General features: G+C 36.6%; 1 protein-coding gene across 1 annotated transcript in view; it reads right to left on the minus strand.

Annotated features, from left to right (window-relative positions):
* The window catches only part of LOC140143963 (von Willebrand factor D and EGF domain-containing protein-like), a 190,723-nt gene that overhangs the window by 6,565 nt on the left and 165,233 nt on the right, over nt 1-18,925 (minus strand). Inside the window, 7 exon segments of the mRNA XM_072165796.1 lie at nt 138-233; nt 3,055-3,150; nt 4,138-4,233; nt 10,179-10,325; nt 11,071-11,290; nt 12,306-12,559; nt 13,220-13,334. Of these exon segments, the coding sequence (XP_072021897.1) occupies nt 138-233; nt 3,055-3,150; nt 4,138-4,233; nt 10,179-10,325; nt 11,071-11,290; nt 12,306-12,559; nt 13,220-13,334 (1,024 nt within the window).

Consider the following 18,925-nt stretch of genomic DNA (forward strand, 5'->3'; position numbering starts at 1 on the left):
GCGATACCGGATGGACAAGAGAAATACGCCACCACATAGCGGCTGCTGTATTAATATATCGTCCGTTGTATTGGGTTTTAAATATTATAGCCCGGTGTTATAGTGAAAGCAATTCAGAAACCAATATGATAACTTACCTATGGCACATGTGTTCCCCGTATATCCAGATCGACATCTACAGCTTTCAGGTGTTTGACAGAAGCCTCCATTTAAACAATGTAATTGGCAAGTCACTGCAGAAATACCATACATATATTATCTGTTAGTATCAGATCCTTTATTTGATTTTTAATTTTGTGGATAAATAGCAATTCATAATAATACAAAAGGTTGGAATTTCGATATTTTGTAAAGATATGCAAGCAAGGTAGGTGGCTTTATATTGTAAAACGGACAATTTGTTTAGATTTTCTACTTTGTCCGCGCGTTCATTTCGTACGTACAGACTCGTCAATACTGGGAAAATAAGCGAACTCTCTCCGTCATAGGAGAGTGATTTTGAACAAATCACTCCTATGCCGGAGCGAAGTTGCTTATTTCCCCAGTAAAGCAAGTCAAAGATATTGTAAATATTATCAATTATAAGCGATACGTTTTCTGGTTTATAGTCAATATTAAAAGCATTCTGAATAAAATTAGGCATAACACAAGGGCATAGCCCTAGACCGCTAAATATCGTGTTTGTAGCCCTCCTGTGGCAAGCACAAGCGTTGGTCTCGGTGCCAGACGAAAGAGCACAATCCAGGTTGGATTGTTGACTAGTGATATCATATGCACGTATGAACGCACGTTTGAACACACGGACCGCGTAAAGCTGGGTTTATATTCCATCGCTGAGCGACGAGCGATTAGTATTTGACCTCATTGGCTAGAAACCAATCACTTTCGCTCAGCGATATAGTATAAATTCCCTGTTCCATTGACTGCATAGGGAGAAGTACTAAACGCAATTCACCCGAAACGTATTTGAGGAACATTTCAATTAGCCTAACTGTATCTGGCACATTTACTCTGTATTATGTTGTCAAACATTTCATCATATTTAAACAAATCTGAATTCCATTACTATTAAGATATTTCAATAATACAGTAACATACTTTTGAAATATATGTCATTCTAACAAGACGCATTGATTAAACTCTCATGAAAAACATACGAGTTTAATCCAGCCGAGGAAAAACTTTAATGATACACATGTAATTTTAATACATTCAATAATCTGTACTCATTTTGAAATGTAATGACTTAATTCCTGGAAACATGAATTGAACCAGACTGAACATTATACATGTTAGTAACACTGATGATTAATAAAAGTATCGGTCATGCACTATGATGGTAAATGATTGGCACTGAAAGAAAACATCTACACGTTGAATTGTGAGTTTAAATCATGCTTATTGAGTAAATTTATGTGCAGACAGTCCTAAATGAGTGGTGGCGACATCCATATCAAACAGATAAAAACGTGCATTAAAGGTAGAAGTGAAGAAGTGAGGGTGCACTTTTAAAATGTGTGCAAGACTGTGATGGCGAAATACTAAGCTGACGCAATATTAAAGGATGACTCCGGCAATCACAACATTATGTCTTATATGTAAGAAAAATAATTATCAAGCACGAATCCAGGTTGGATTGTTGACTAGTGATATCATATGCACGTATGAACGCACGTTTGAACACACGGACCGCGTAAAGCTGGGTTTATATTCCATCGCTGAGCGACGAGCGATTAGTATTTGACCTCATTGGCTAGAAACCAATCACTTTCGCTCAGCGATATAGTATAAATTCCCTGTTCCATTGACTGCATAGGGAGAAGTACTAAACGCAATTCACCCGAAACGTATTTGAGGAACTTTTCAATTAGCCTAACTGTATCTGGCACATTTACTCTGTATTATGTTGTCAAACATTTCATCATATTTAAACAAATCTGAATTCCATTACTATTAAGATATTTCAATAATACAGTAACATACTTTTGAAATATATGTCATTCTAACAAGACGCATTGATTAAACTCTCATGAAAAACATACGAGTTTAATCCAGCCGAGGAAAAACTTTAATGATACACATGTAATTTTAATACATTCAATAATCTGTACTCATTTTGAAATGTAATGACTTAATTCCTGGAAACATGAATTGAACCAGACTGAACATTATACATGTTAGTAACACTGATGATTAATAAAAGTATCGGTCATGCACTATGATGGTAAATGATTGGCACTGAAAGAAAACATCTACACGTTGAATTGTGAGTTTAAATCATGCTTATTGAGTAAATTTATGTGCAGACAGTCCTAAATGAGTGGTGGCGACATCCATATCAAACAGATAAAAACGTGCATTAAAGGTAGAAGTGAAGAAGTGAGGGTGCACTTTTAAAATGTGTGCAAGACTGTGATGGCGAAATACTAAGCTGACGCAATATTAAAGGATGACTCCGGCAATCACAACATTATGTCTTATATGTAAGAAAAATAATTATCAAGCACGAATCACGTGGTTTTATTTAAAACAAACTCATAGTGACAATAAAAACGAATATTATCGTGTCTCAACACGCGATATTCAAAATACTCCGAAATTGTCAAGTACGCCGAAATTGTCAAGTACAATGACGTCCCAGTAATACAATAAAGGCTGACGACAATTGAGCACAAATAAGCATTACGTCATTGCATTTAGAAAATTTCAGCGCGGGAATTTCGAATATCGCGTGTTGAGAGCCGACTGTTTTTATTCGTTTTTATGGTCAATATGAGTTTGTTTTAAATAAAACACATGTGATTCGTGCTTGATAATTAGTTCTTACACATAAGGCATAATGTTATGATTGCCGGAAACTCCCTATAAGACTAGTGTTCTGTTCTCCTCTATGAAAATATCTTCTCATCTCAAGTTTCCATACAGTAGCGCCCATTATCCTGTGTGCAAATGCAATCTTAGTCAAATAGTCATACTCAGTGCAAGTTGCTAGCCAGTTTGCATTCTTATTTACATTTGCAGCATCTGCATCACTACAAAGTCATTCAAACTTACTGGTCTGACATCTGCGTCCCACGTAGCCAGGCATACATCGACAGACATTGATTCCAACACATTGACCGCCATTGAGGCATCCAAACCTACACTGTGCTGCATGAAGTATATGAGATTATTTGAATATGCATGAAGGAAAAAGTAATGTATGTATGACAAGGAAAAAAAGAAGATTACGGAAGCGTCTAAGTGCCATCCGACTTGACGACATGGCGAGATAAATTATCTTCAGACATGTCGTCAAGTCGGATGGCACTTAGAGGCTTCCATAAAGAAGTAACAGGAAGACAATGGAAGAAAATCACCATGAGCCCTGTGCAAAGTATACAAAGTTATGTACTATCGCTTATGTAACTACTTCTACCAACATTGTTAACATGGATAAAGCATGTAGTATGCTGTGTGCCTAAGCTAAAGTCATGAAAGTTAGGTAGTACAAAATTATTACATGACCGTGTCACGTTTTATACCTTTGGTAAATCAACAAAATCTGACAAACCAAAGAAGGCTGAATTGGACATCCACCCAGATTCATTCCAAATACGTACACGTGCAGTCTATAAATAATAAAACAGCATAGCCCTTTCGTTTCGAAAATTCCCACCTATTCCACTTACATGCGATAATGTTTTCAAAATCTTCAAATGAAATGTTTAATGTCTAGATTGTTATGTAAACTAAATGTAAGGTGCGTTTGTTTTATAGGTGGATGAGCTTGCATGAATGAATAATGGGAATTGATTGTGTCCTGAAATACACATATGACAACAATGTAAACTAATGAAACAATTAAATAAAAAAACATATAATTGTATACGACCTGCGTCTATTGAAGCTATTTTAAAGCTTCAATATATTTTTTAGTCCCTTGAATAATGAGAAGGACAAGAACATGACTATTACCTTTTCTTGTATGTAAATTTCAGTCTAATATTAAGATATAATTGCGTATTATTAAATTGTCCAGCCCTAACTACAACCCTCACCCGAACACTAACCATATCCTGATTTGGTGGGGCGGACGTGACACGCCGCTTGAAATGATAAGCGTGCATCGAAAATGGTTTTTATTATCAATCTTACCTATTTCGCACCTTGGTCCAGTATATCCTGGCGGGCAACTACAGAAGTTAGGTCCTATACATCGTCCATTGTTTCCACACGGTGGACTACAGCGAGCTAAAATGAGCCGTATCGAATGTAAATACAATTATGAACAAATTCTATTCAATGTTAAACGCAATGTTTAACATAATTAATCATAATCGAAGAAAATAATAAACGTTATTAGAAATTATTATTTTCAACAAAAATTAGCAATGCAAAATAATAAAAAGAAAAATAATCAAAAATAAAGTATTAATAGAAAATACAACTGCAAAAATGAGCCGATGTTGGGTAATAATTACTAATGCATCAAAACCAAAAACACGGGATATGTCCCCCCCAGGTTTCACCCGGTTTGAACAAAAGTAAATCACCAAAATTCCACTATTTCGGGCCAAAAAAATGATTTGCCGAATTTAGCCCCTCTCTGAATTTGTCCCAATAAAATCATGATGCCACCACTGCCAGAATTAGAAACTTACGTTGATAACACACACTTCCAAAATAGCCAGGTTTACACTCGCACCCTGCTTGGGGATTACATTGCATATTTCGTGGGCATGGTCCCTTACAGAGTGGACCTACATCAGCTTGATAACGGAAAATAAAAGAAAGAACAATGCGAAAGAGAGCAAAAATCGTAAATAATAATATGAAAAGATAGGCAGATGAAGTTGTATAAACAAAAAAAATAAAAATGTAAGCACTTTTGAAATGAAATGAGTACTAAAAGCAAGAGCAAAGATTGAATGTATTTGACAGCAAACATTAGAAAGAGATCAAAGCTCAATATGCAGCAGGCATAAAAAGAAACTCGTCAGTTATAGTCATCCTTTTGGTAATTGGCCTTTGTTTTCTCATTTAACACGCTGTTCGTGAAAATCAAACAAAAATTGACCAAGATATGCTCCACCAAACCCTCACACCCCAAAATCAAAAACTGGAATTACAACGATTTTCAATGGGAACGCATCGTTCATGTCGTTGTATTGCACACAAGCACCACTGGCCAATCAATAAAGCACACACAATTGAATCGTTAAAATTGCAACTTTTGATTTTTGGTGTTTGAGGGTTTGGAGGCGCATATCTTGGTCAATTCTTCTCGACTTTCACGAACACGGTGTCAAATGAGAAAGCAAAGTCCAATTAGTAAAATGTATATTTCAAAATTATCCACAATTATCAGGTTGTTTTAGAGCAAGAATGACTGTAACTGACGAGTTTCTTTTTGTGCTTGGTGTAGATATTGATGCAGAAAAGTAAGGTGTGGCCTATATGAAATTTCTACTAGCACAAAACAATGGCAATCTTACTTATCAACCATTATACTTATTGAAAAACGTTATGTACAACACTCGATATTCACCACTTTCAATTACAACTGAAAAACGTTTGAATCAACACACAGCTCAGCAGAGAAATTGTATTCATTGATTGAAGATTCCTTCCATATTTAAGGCGTGTGCAGCTTTTGACTTAACTTCAAGAAAAAAGCCCACGTCCATCTAGACATGTACCTTTGTATTGAAAGGGATGCTTGACTGCTATGTGGCAACTCACAGCCTTATATTATGCGAGATTCCGGAATGTCATGGGCATCCATATAAGTCTCCATAAAGTTAGCCTAGTATCAAGACAGGGATATACAGTTTACGGAAAAAAGGTGTATAATATAACCCATCAATGAAGTATTGACAATAGACTAATTTGGTGTATAACCATGATAACTTCCATGAAGAATATACCATATCTTAGTGCCGCCCCCAGTTATGTTGTAAACGAATACCGTAAAAAATCGTTTATAAGCATATAGAATGTTTTTGATGAAAGCTAAACTGATACGCAACAGACGTAAATATGCCAATACAATAGATTGGTCTTACAATAGTACTTGTTTGTATATTATGCTTGTATCGGTAATGTATGTGCTCAAACTCCGTGTTGTTATCATTTTGTCGATGGATGGCGCCTGGATTAATTTAACTTTCATCAAAAGTACTGTATATGCTTGTAGACGAGGTTTTACGGTATTCAATAAGGAGCAATATTTGTGACGCCATAATATTATTTGCCAGGGCAATTTTAAAATTAAAAGATTCCGAGATTCAAATGATTATGAAAATAGGTGACAAAAACACTATAAAATAAATTCACCAGGAAATTGGCATTATAAAACCTAATAACTTAGCAGAGTTGCAGCAATATCAACCTATTTTATGCAGAAGTGGATATTAGTTGATAGCTCATTTTGTCAAATTTGCCTCTATCAGATCATATCACTATTTCGCCGTTTTTTTGTGCTGTTGCCAAGTACTTCTCATAATCACAAAAGTGTTCGCCATCGAATGACCGTGAACAGGTATTGAGTACAGGCCGAAAACAATTAAAGTTACGTTCACCACTGTAAATCCCAAACAAAGACCAATATGCCAAAATTTAAACAAGCACCGAGTACCCGTACCCGTAATAGCTCTGATTTAAGACCTCATTTGTTGAAATGGGTTAAGAATTAAGGAAACGTTGATCTAAAACCCAAGGAAGTAACGGAAGTTGCATTTTTATGCAACTTTTTAATTTGGCTCTTCTTTGGGTTTTTGGATCATCGTGTTTCTATTTCTTGAACAATTTCAACGAATGAGATCTTAAATCCGAGCGAAAAGAAAATTATGATATATCTGTATTTGTGTAGGATATACAGGGTTAATAATATCCTTGGTGCCTTAATTGTTTTGCGGTCTGCATGATTTGATCTCGAACAAGACACAGTAGACATTAGAAACCCAAGGGACTAAAAATGATAAACAGATAATTCTTAAGAAAATACATTTCTTATTAAAAGCCGTGAACTGGCTTTACGAATTTTCGCTTTTACCTCCATGTAAGCATAATTATGGAAATGGTTTGGTTTTAGGGTTAGGATTTAGAGTAAGGGTTAAGGATATAGAAATGTCGTAATGCTTACATGAAAGTAACACCGAATTTTCTTATACGCCTTGAGAGAATTAAACTAATTCACTAGCTCTCAAGTTTTGGTTTCAAGTTTTTCGTGAAAGCCCTTCCCCACCAATACATGAGTATTGCATAATATTAACAATGCCCTCCTAGGACAATGGTTAACCTGTCTTAATCTCATTCCCACATGTGGTCAATTTTGCTGGACCAAGAAATCTGCAAGGTCTGCACATGCAGTACATGCGCCCTATCATTTACTGTGGGAGCTAACATTCTGGTAGGTTTAATTTTAAAACTATAGATTCGGTAATATCCTAAAGCCTTGTCCAAATTCAGGCAGACGGAGAATCACCTATAACATTTATGTAGATCCAAATTATATTGGCCTTTACAATTCTAATATAATTTCTTAATGCATACAGTGTCCATTAGATCACCACATGCCGGCTGTACATCCAAGGTCAAAGGTCTTACTTTCCATTATTTGGCGTTATTTCGGGACTGTTCAGCGAATGGTAGTTCTGGTAAACTCTCTTCTATGTATATCGGCAGACTATAGAAGAGAGTTTCACAAATCTAGAAGAACGAAATGATGAAGATTGCCTTTAAACCCAATTTTCACAATCATTGCCTATATGTAAGGCAGTGGATTTCTTGATTGATGGGATTTTGTAGGCGTATTTCAAAACGATGATATACATTCATTTAAACAAAGCCTGTAACCGCCTAGACTAAATAAATGTCAAATTATTCGCTGAACTTTCACATGACAGCGTGAACCTTAAAGGTATATACGATGAGAATAATTTGATTGATGTTTTCCTTTATTGGTGGAGCTTAAGAATTACTTCGGTATATGAAGCATTGAAGCTACTTTAAGGCTCCAAGGTAAGGAAAAATTGAAACACATGATTTAATTTGGCCCCATTGTAGGCGTATGCCAAGTGGGAATTCATGAAACAAGAAAGACTACATCCGCCAAATGTTAAGAAAATGTTATAGGCGACAATTTGGCCTTGAGGATTGAATTGTTAACATATTGGTGACAGAAAATTTGGCGCTAAATTTTTGATTTATGTTTCAGGAACCGTGTTCTGGAAAATTTGATGTCACGTAAGATTAAGGATGTAAGATTGAATGTATGCTTCCTCTTGAATGGAAGTAAAATGTAACCGTGTCCATGACAACAATTATGTAAATGTTTTACAGACTTGACAGATATACTACTTTCGATTTTTTGTGTGTATAATAATTGTTTTGTTTATGTCTCAGTACCGACTTATTCTATATTTCATCAATGTACTCGTAATTGGCATAATTAGAAGCAGTTCTTTTGGCAAGCAATCCTATTTTTGCATCGATGACATAGCACGAACCATGACGAGAATACTTTAGGGATTTTGGACTTTTTGAACAATTTTGAACTTGGGCAAATACGACCCGGAGCAACTATTGTCGAATTCAAACTCAACACGCAAGTAGAATTCGAGTTCATTTGTGACCGTCCACGTCGAAACGCTCGTAAAGTCAGCCCCTGGTCAATTTTGTTTTCTTCCGTGTTTAGAAAATATATATCAGAAGCTATACAATGATATATCATTTGACTTCAAACACTATCCAGAAGCGGAGTTATGGCTTGTTAAACTTTGCTCCTTCAGTAAAAGGGTACATTATTTTATATTATTTTTCCACATCGCTGGTATTACATATCAAATTGAATACCTGAGTGGAAGAAGGGCCCAACCAACTCCAATTTTTACAAAAATGAGTTAGACCCAGCATTTTATTTGCAGCAGACTGTTCTTCCTTGTGTTTGAAAGATGAGCCAAAATCCACTCTCTAAATAGTCTTCCACGTACACTTAATCATGGTTTTCATGGAAGAAAGGCCCAACTCCATGGAGTTGGGCCCTTCCTCCATAAATATTGGGTTAAAGAGAAATTTAGCTCATCCATGAAATCTGCTTTTCACTACAATAAACTTCCTTGCTAACATATTACATGATTCTACTTGTGCAAATAATGGATAATTTCCACATTTCTGTAGCTATCTGCTTACGGAACTGGCACTTGCAGTATATTAGTGGAAGAAGGGCCCAACTCCAGCTCCTATTAAGACTTGTACCGTTGCCATGGAAACATCATATATGGTTTCAAATGCATGTAGTACTGTATGTTCATGTATCAAAGGTCCCCTGAAGATGAAAACATTCGTTTATAAAACTTTTCCAAATATTAAGTTTTTTCTTAATATCTCAGAAAAAGTTTTGATGGAGTTGGGCCCTTCTTCCACTCAGGTATTCAATTGTATAATTGGCGGTCACTTCAAATCATCCCCAAGTCAACGATGTTCAGGAATGTCCTCTCATTGTTGATTGTTAGTTAACCCACCACTTGAACAGGATTTGGCCAAAGCAAACAAAGACTAGAGCTATTTACTAACTCTAGTATAAGCTTATTATCCTCTTCAACAATAGGATTAAAGATTGGCGTTTGATTGACACTAAAATGAGAAACATGTAGGACAAACATTAGGTAAATATGAATACAACCTTTATGCATATTTTGCGCTGTAACTCGAAATATAATTTGCCGACTTTACGAGCGGTTTGAGATGGATGGTCACATATAGGCATGAGCAAGTGAGGGTGGAAATGTCGAATTCACTTTTGGTTTGAAGTTTCGGGTTGGTGCAAATGATGACACATCCGGTCAAAAATAATTTACGTTAATCCTATAGTTCCAATCTGAATTCCACTTGAAACAAATGTAAATTGCCAATGGGGCAAGTGCCGCATTTGAGCCCTGATTTATAGAGCCTGAGCTGGGGTCCATTTCACTAAACTTTACGAAGCTTCGTAAGTCTCGAAATCGTTCATAACTTACGACGAGTCGTAAGTTCCATTCACTAAATACTTACTTACGAAAGGTACCCTTCGCAAGTAATAGGGATGGTCATGTCTAGTATTGGGTATGCGTAACTTTACGAATGGTTAAATGAATTACGAAGGGGTAAAGATTTAGTGAAATGGACCCATGGTTCAGAATACTTTCACCACTTACCATTTTTGATACAGGTGATGCCATTGCCAGTGAAGCCATCCGGACAATGACCACACATGAAGGATGAGGGACTATAGGCTCTGCATAGTACACCGGGATAACATGGGGTTCTATCACATGGGTCATTGGACTCCGAGCATAGATGACCTGGAACCAATGGTGAAACAAATCAAGTTAAGATAATGACTATCGGTTTTGCTGGAACGTCATACCATTAAAACTTGATAACTTAGCATATGTCCTTACTATCGAGCGCTTTTAGTGCAAACATGAAGAGCCCTATACACAAAAGTGTAAAGGGTTTTGAGCAAATCATCGATACACATAGTTATATACGAGCAAGTATACCTGCAAATGTGTGTCTAAACCCCATTAGCTCAGTTGGTAAAGCGCCATACTTCGGTACAATTTCATGTTTTCAAAAGCGCTCGATAGTAAGCACATATGCTACCTATCTAGTTTTTACGGTATGGGCTAATGTCAAACGATGTAAATGAGATGTGTGACCATTATACATTCAATAATCTCATTTGCATGGTCATGCAATTCACACCATAATTGAATCAATGACAGTATCTCATGTGCATAACTGTGACAGCTCACCAAGGTCGTAGCACAGAGCTGTCAAAAAACTTAAAACCCAATTTCACATTTTCCTGTTTCAATAGTTCATTTGCCATGGCATGTCATCATAATACGCCATAGGAAAGTGGCAGTTAGTGTATTGCTCAATCAAAAATACGTAAACATATGCCATTAAGCAGATAAATAACAAGTGATTCAAACCTCATGAACAGTTACAAATAAAAACACAAAGTATGATGATCTGCTTTTGTTGCTCTTTATCCGATGAAAACAAATCTGAATTATGAAATTTGACTCGCAAACTTACCTGAATATCCCTCACGACACTGACATTCAAACTCCTCTCCAAATAACCGGTTACATTCCCCGTATACACAAGGACGTGAGTGACAAGGATCGAGGTTGATCTCACAAAAGGATCCACTAAAATCTTCAGTACATTCACAGATATGTTTGGTAGGATCTGGATCGTTGGGACTTGCAATGCAGCGACCATCATTCTCACAATCGCACGGAGTTACTGTTATCTAGGTAAAAAAATATGATGTGATTTAAAACATGGTATAATGCACAATATTGCTAGGTATAAAGGTATGTCTCATTTGTTTTGAGGAGCTTATGCGGTCAACAGGACATTACAGACAGCAAAATAATAAAGGTAACAGTTATTTTCACCCCTGTATATCATGTCAAAATGTACCATTTAGCTCTAATTTAAGACCCCGGTTGAGAACTATTAGAAACCAAAGGAAGGAAATCAAAAGTTGCATTTTAATGTTCTAATCAATGGAAAACATGGAGCTAGTTCTCATGTTCGAGAACGCTTTGTGCACAAATCAATAGGGCATTCAATGAAGCAATATGCAACTTTTGTATTGGAATCTTCCGTGGGATTTTGGATCGCCGTGTCTTTATTGTTTGACCAATTTCAACGAATGAGGTCTTAAATCCGAGCTAAAAGATTCAGTTATTAGCGGCTGGTTGTAATTATGACATATGATACGCAGGCACCTGTTTGTATTGACCACAGAGGGCGGTATTACCATGGGTACTACCAACACTTGGCGAATATAGTAGGTCTTGATTTTGACATTTGGTATTGAAGATAACTCTGGGCTCAAAAGCTGAACTAACATGTCGCTTTCATTGTATTTTTATTATAATAGCAGTGTTACAATTTTTCGTAGCTTTTAATAAAACAGTTGAAAGATTGCGATTGGTAGTCAACCTTTTTGCATGTTTCCATAGCTAGATGACGATAACAATTTATTTCAAACGTCTTGCTATCGCCTCTGTTTTTAACCCTCCGAAGTTAGTGAAAAGAACAAATTTTGGGACAAATTTTGCGAAATTTGTGTTTCTCTTTGAGCAAAATCTGAGCATTGCGTCGTAAAAAGAAAAGCATTTCATGAATGTTATGATGACTGGTGTTAGATGGCTTCTTTTCCTTTAGAAAATCCATCCAGGAATCAGTATACAATATGCGAAATAAGTCAATTCTAATATTACTTTTTAACAATACCGACGAACAAAGTTACTTACTTGTAAAGGATATGGGGCAGTCGCGCCACAGATGTCATACATGATTATTTCTATACTAAACTCGCCATCATTCTCTGGGCTCCACGTGAATATTCCGCCAGAAAATACCCGAATGCCAATTTCCAAAAGATCGGGTGTTAAGGTGAAATGATCGATTGAACCATCTGGGTCTTTTGCATCGATTTGATGACGTATTTCTCCTCCAACAAAGGTACGAAGTTTGGGCAATGCGTTGGCAACCGGAGGCTGGTTATCTGGTATGTGAATAAATTATGTTTTTGGTTAATCTACCCTAATTGTTGCTTACTCTAATTTCTGTTTCTATTCTTAATACTGTCTTAGCCAGTAGTGGTCTGTTTTCATGTTGTCCCTTTCTCACTGTATTGTTCTTCTTTCTTTCTTTCTTCCCGAACCTTCCTTTCCAAAATCTCTTCTCTTCCCACCCTTTCCCTTCCCTATTCCTTCTTCCTTCCAGTGCATTCACTGATCTGCACTCCCCTGTCGTTGCTTTCCCGTCTGTTTCATTCCTTCTCTTGTCTTCTCTTTACCTATCTTCTACTTATAAAGCTTCACATTAATAATAACAAGGATACGTATACAACCGACACACTGAATTAGATTGTTGTGCCGATATTACATTGCAGACTTAGCAAAACTTTCTTTATATGGCCCCCTTCGTGCCTGGAAAGTTATATTGATTTTATCAAGGAAAAGGCTATCCCCTCTTACAACCTATCGTCAGGTGTGATTTCTATAATGAGGTGTCACCGGGTTTGGAACAAATAATAATACCAAATCTAAACACCATGGAATTCACCACATCAGGACCAAGCTCACATTGGGCGCTCCATTCCTTTTTTAAAGGAATTTTTTTATTATATATAGAGAGCGAAACACAACCACGTTAGTCCTACCTTTGGAGAGTGACCAAGACTTGAGGCTTTCTCTTGATACACATTGCTGACAATCGTTATCTGTATTGATTTCTCCCTCTGTATAACATTCGCCTTTTATCAAACATGTATCAGGCTGAAATTTCAGAAAAAGAAAACAAAAACAAGGATTAGTTATTAATTTTAATCCCAAGTTTTGATCCCCAACGAACGTTCACTTTCTACCACTACACTGGGCCTGGCTACGTATAGTGAACATTCAAATGTTCACTTCTTAGCGTTGCATTGGACCTGGCGACAGCACTCCCTCTGTGAATACGCATCAGATTAGTTTTTGGAATAATACTTAGCACATAAAAGTGCTTAATCATCTTGTTGCAGTGCTAAGATATGTGTGTGGCTTTGTGCCTTCTTACGGTGGGTCAAAGTGACATTTTGACTTGAGCTTACTTGAAGTTGGCGGTTTTACCCATAATTTTTGCGAGATACCGACAGTGGTATTTCATTGCGTATTTGTTTGTTTAATCAGTCGGTCCGGGTGGACACACACTTGGGTCCCAATGGAACCAGGCAAAGCTTAAAAGCGTATACAAGTATACTGGCCTGTATGAAGAGAAAACTAGAGAGAAACAAAATGAGGAAAAAGAGCAAGGAAAAGAAAAGACACTCCCAGTAAATCAATTGTACAATTTTGCTCTAAGCCCTTCGGTCGAGCAATAAGAAATTGGGAATTCTTATTCCGTGCCCCAATAAAAAGGCCTGTTTGCCACACGCCGCGCCGTAATACGTTTTCATCGTTACTGCAAATATTGATGCGACTGGGGAATTATGACAGAGCGAATGACAGTCGGGACAGAAGAAACATAGGTTGTTCTAAATAGTTTGTTTGATTTTTAAAAAATACATAAAAAACAAGATAAAAATTTTTATCTATATTTTGCATCCTAGTACTGGCATGCCGTCATGCTAGGACAAGCCTATCTTTTTCTTTTTAATCCCGAAACTATAAGAACCATCAATGGTCGTTTTCTAAATTCTGATTTTAACACGTTTGGGTGCTGTATATGTGACAAAATCTAAGATCATGATTTGTAATCAAATCTAGGGATCCCGAGATCTAATTCGGCCAATCAGCATGACCAGTACATTCGCTGCTTCCTAGCATTTTTGTGTTATAAACGCGTTTTGGCTTGGGTCAAAACGTTTTAAGAACATTAAAATGTAGGGTTATATAAAGAGTATGAAAACATATTTAAAACGTTTTATATGAAAAAAACATTCCAACGATATTTTTAAAATGTTGCCAAAATGCTACTGCAAAATGCCTTTGACAAACATTTCGGCAAAAATATTTAAACGCTTAATAACATTATGTTACAAAGTTTTGCATTCAGTTTTCAAAAACGTTCTCTGAAAATTATCAAAACCTTTTATACCCTTTATATAACCCGACATTGAAAAGTTTTCTATGGAACGTTTTGTATTTGTTTTGGGTTGTCACATTTGAGAGAAGAGGGAAGAAAAGAAGGAAGGGGTAAAAAAGTAGACACGAGTGACAGAGAAGAGGAAGATGAAACAAATCTACAAAAAATGTGAGGAAATTCATATGATCTCGCTTACCCGGTGCATACGGTTGGCTACGCCCTATAATACCCCTGGGGTTGATTTTGCATTGGTTAGGGATTTGAAGCGGGAATTCCGAAAACATACCTTTAAAATCATACCAAATTTGACGAAAAAGAGAGCAACTAATGTTTTCCTGGCATTTTGTCGCAATACTGTGCTTAAAAAAACCAATAAAGAATCTGAACTTTTTACAGATTTGTGGAGAAACAAAACTCATCTCTAAACCAGTTTGCAACCCAAACATTTGTACCAAAAACCATGCAAATGCACCCTAAATCTTCTGCACAATTACCCTGTATCTACCTTGAAGTTTCTATTGAGAACATCCCCCAAATACCCTTTTCAATCAGGACATCTGATATACTTCTTATAAACAAAATGTACTTGAAGCATAAACAAATGATGCTTGCCAATACGTGTGAAGGAAGAGATACCGATCATATAGACGTCTCATTGATCATTTTGAATGAACTAAAGACTGGAGACACTTCAATATTGTATCTACAGTCCATGGTACGGTACGCTGTTCTAATATAACGTTTCCCAGCCAAGAACTATTGCAACGAATTTTCCTGTCAGGTAAGTGACCGAACGTTTTAAATTGGGTCTCGTCGTTTACTTTTAAGACCTGGTTCAGATTTGTTTTTTAATTTAATATCGAAAACGTTAAACAAGTAGGCCTATTCGTTAGACTGTTTTCATTTCTATCACAGTTCAACTTTTTGCGTTAAGGCCACCAACATCTTAATGCTATGAGCTTTTAGTTATTGTTTGACACCCTAATTTAAAATATCCAATGTATATTTTTCAAACTATGATAAAAACAGCATATATTTTTGTATTATATTCTTTATAATTGACGAATTATATTTGCCTAGGCCTATACCGTAAAAACTCGATAGTTAGCATATGTGCTTTATCGAGCGCTTTTGAAACAATGAAATTGAAAGTCCGGCGCTTTACCAACTGAGCTAATGGGGTAGAGACACACATTTGCAGGTTAATTTGTTCGTCTATAACTATGTGTGTCGATAATATGCTCAAAACCCTTTACACTTTTGTGGATGGGGCTTTTCATGTTTGTATGTTTTAAAAGCGCTCGATAGTAAGCACATATGCGGGAAAAACGGATAGATCGGTTTCGCTTTTTGAACTCTCTTATTGTTGACTAAAAAGTAATCGCCACCAAATATAATACTTTATCGGTCAACAAACAATTGTAAAAAGATAAAAATCACTTGAAACAGATTGCACCAAATACTTGACGTCCTATTTCTGAGACAAATATTGGACATTGCCTATTAAACGGAATATGAGATAATCTTCTCAAATACAATAAAATAAAAAAGATCTCAAAGATTTGCATTGGCTTCCAGTACATGAAAGAGGCTGCTTAAGGGGTTACCGGAATGGGTGACTCCGTTTGACATTTAAAATCTACACCCCCAGTGTGTGACATTAATTGAGGACATGTCTTCCATGCTGGGCCCAGCATTTCATAAGATGTAAACATGAAACATATAGTTTTCTTATTACATTTGTTTACTGTTTACAGGTAACTGGCAAGACTTATCATGGCGGTATTTTCCTTCATATGCATTACAAGCGTCGTTTATGTCATCTTCAATGGAGGCATTGTATCGAGTGCTACAATGAATTCTGAATCTGTAGAGAATCAGTCACCTACCACATGTAACACATGTTGCCAAAATGGGATTCACGGGATCCCCGGGCAACATGGCCTACCAGGGTCAAAGGGTGACCCCGGGGTCAAAGGTCAAAAAGGTCAATCGGGCGAGATTATAGCAGCAAGTGGCCGTCCGGGACCGAAAGGAAGTATAGGGGGGCCAGGCAAATCCGGCCCAAAGGGCCCCGTGGGCCCAGAAGGCCCTCGAGGTAGCGTTGGACCGAAAGGGGAGAAGGGTGAGGTTCCAGTGGCTCCAGTCGTACCTCCAAAACAGAAATCTGCATTTACTGCGGTTAATACACAAGATAAGCGGCGACGTGTTGACAAACTGGGATGAAGTAGTCACTAACAGAGGCAACGACTTCAACAAGAACACCGGAAAATTCACATGCCGTGTTCCTGGCACATACGCCTTCATGTTCAGTTGTATGAAGTTCTCGGGTGCCGATGGCCCAGTTTGCCGTCTGACGAAAAATGATTTTAATAATGGTGTTGTAGTTGGAGTATATGTCGGTCATAAAGATCAATTTCATCAAACTACCAATGGAGCCACTCTGGATCTCGTTGCTGGAGACCAGGTGTGGGTCGCAATTGCTCATCACGATGGGATTATTCACAGCAATACGCACAAGTATGTTTCGTTTTCCGGATATCTTTTGTTTGAAGACTAACTGCCATGTCGTCCGGAAATAAGCTATGCCACGTTCATTCAGTTTAAACCCCACGCATGAATGGGACAAATACATGGAAATTATGTTTGCTGCTTGAACCTTGAATACAATGCTTAAAACTGTAACACGAAAAACTGCCGAACTCAGTTAGGCCCTACATTCAACTTGATGTGACGAAATGTAAAAATCCAAGAGAATCTTACTCGCGAGCAAAGACGACGTCGTAAAAGGAGTTTGTAAATATGCCATGTTGAACATGTTGAAAAGACATTTATAGAACTTTGACCAAAAATATTTTACCATTAATGGTTGTCAAATACTCTAATTTCGAGACTGAATTATTGTGTAATTAGGTGTTGTTGCCACAATAACTCATCGTGTACAACGAATACTGACAAATTAAAGATTAATTACAAAAAGGTCAACAAGTTCTAAGTTTCCCCTACGAATGTTTATAATAAATCGAAAAGTGTCTTATGAAATTAAAGAATGATGAACCTTAATGGTAGTACATCTTGTTTGACACAACTGGTCCAGTTTACATCTTCACATATTGTTGCGTTCGGCCAGCCACAATGTCTTATTAAGGGTAGACGAGGTATTGTTGGTCGAAGCAATCTAAAAATCGATTTTCATTATCTGAATCAATATATTATTGAAAATTAACACCTTGATGTTTCGCAAAAGTTCATTCTACAAATCGTATACTTTGCAAACTTGCTTAATTTATTGTTGTTAATGAGTTATGTACGTTTTTACAAAAGTGTTGTTGTTTCAGCCCTCTTTACAACGTAACTCAAGAACCGCAGCACCTATAAAAGTATATCGGTGATATTTTAATTCTTCTACCCGCTCGCTATGAATTGAGCAATGTAGTTTTTGCCAAAGCTCACTACCATTCGTAAGATGATGTGAACTACCAAATCACAACAGTTTAAAATAATTAATAACCTTAAACAAATCCACACTCTACAAAAGGTGCAATGTAGGTTTTTGGTTTATACCTTTTTGTTCCGCAAGGAGCACCTTCAGGAAAGAAGGTTCTCCAAGGGTTCTTTATAGGAGTGTTCAAGAACCAAAAGGTTCCTTATAGAACCTCACCTAATAACTAATAGTATTAGCTGTATATAGTCAACCAACGATTTTGCTAGATATAGTTCGTATCACCACAAACCCCACCTACTCAGCAAACACAAAAATGTTTTTACAACTTTTAAACATGTTTTCGTTTAGATAAAAAAAGTTTTAATAACATTAAATGTCGAGTTATGTAAAGGTGATGGAAATGTTTGAAAATGTTTTGTATGGAAACACACTACAACAATATTTAAAAATATTTTCAAAATGTTATTGTAAAATATTTTTTGCAAGCATTTTTTGCCAAATATTTTGTCAACGCTTAGATAATATTATGTTAGAATATTTGCAGTAGGTTATCAACAAAATTTTTTAATGTTATGAAAACGTTTTATACCCTTTATATGCCCTTTATATAACCCGGCATTTAAACGTTTTCTGGCAACCTTTTCAAACCTTTTGCGAAAGATGTCGAAAACGTTTTGCGTTTGCTGGGTAATGACTAATATTATCCCTTTTTTTATGAGTATTTTGAGGAATTTTTAAATGATCCCGCTCACCCGGATCATAAGCTTGGCTATGCCCAAACCATACCCCCGGGTGTTTCTTGATAGGAATTCTGAAAACATACCCCTAACATTTTATGAAAGAGACCAAAATATATAC

This window comes from Amphiura filiformis, unplaced genomic scaffold (assembly GCF_039555335.1).
Source record: "Amphiura filiformis unplaced genomic scaffold, Afil_fr2py scaffold_34, whole genome shotgun sequence".
NCBI lineage: Eukaryota > Metazoa > Echinodermata > Ophiuroidea > Amphilepidida > Amphiuridae > Amphiura > Amphiura filiformis.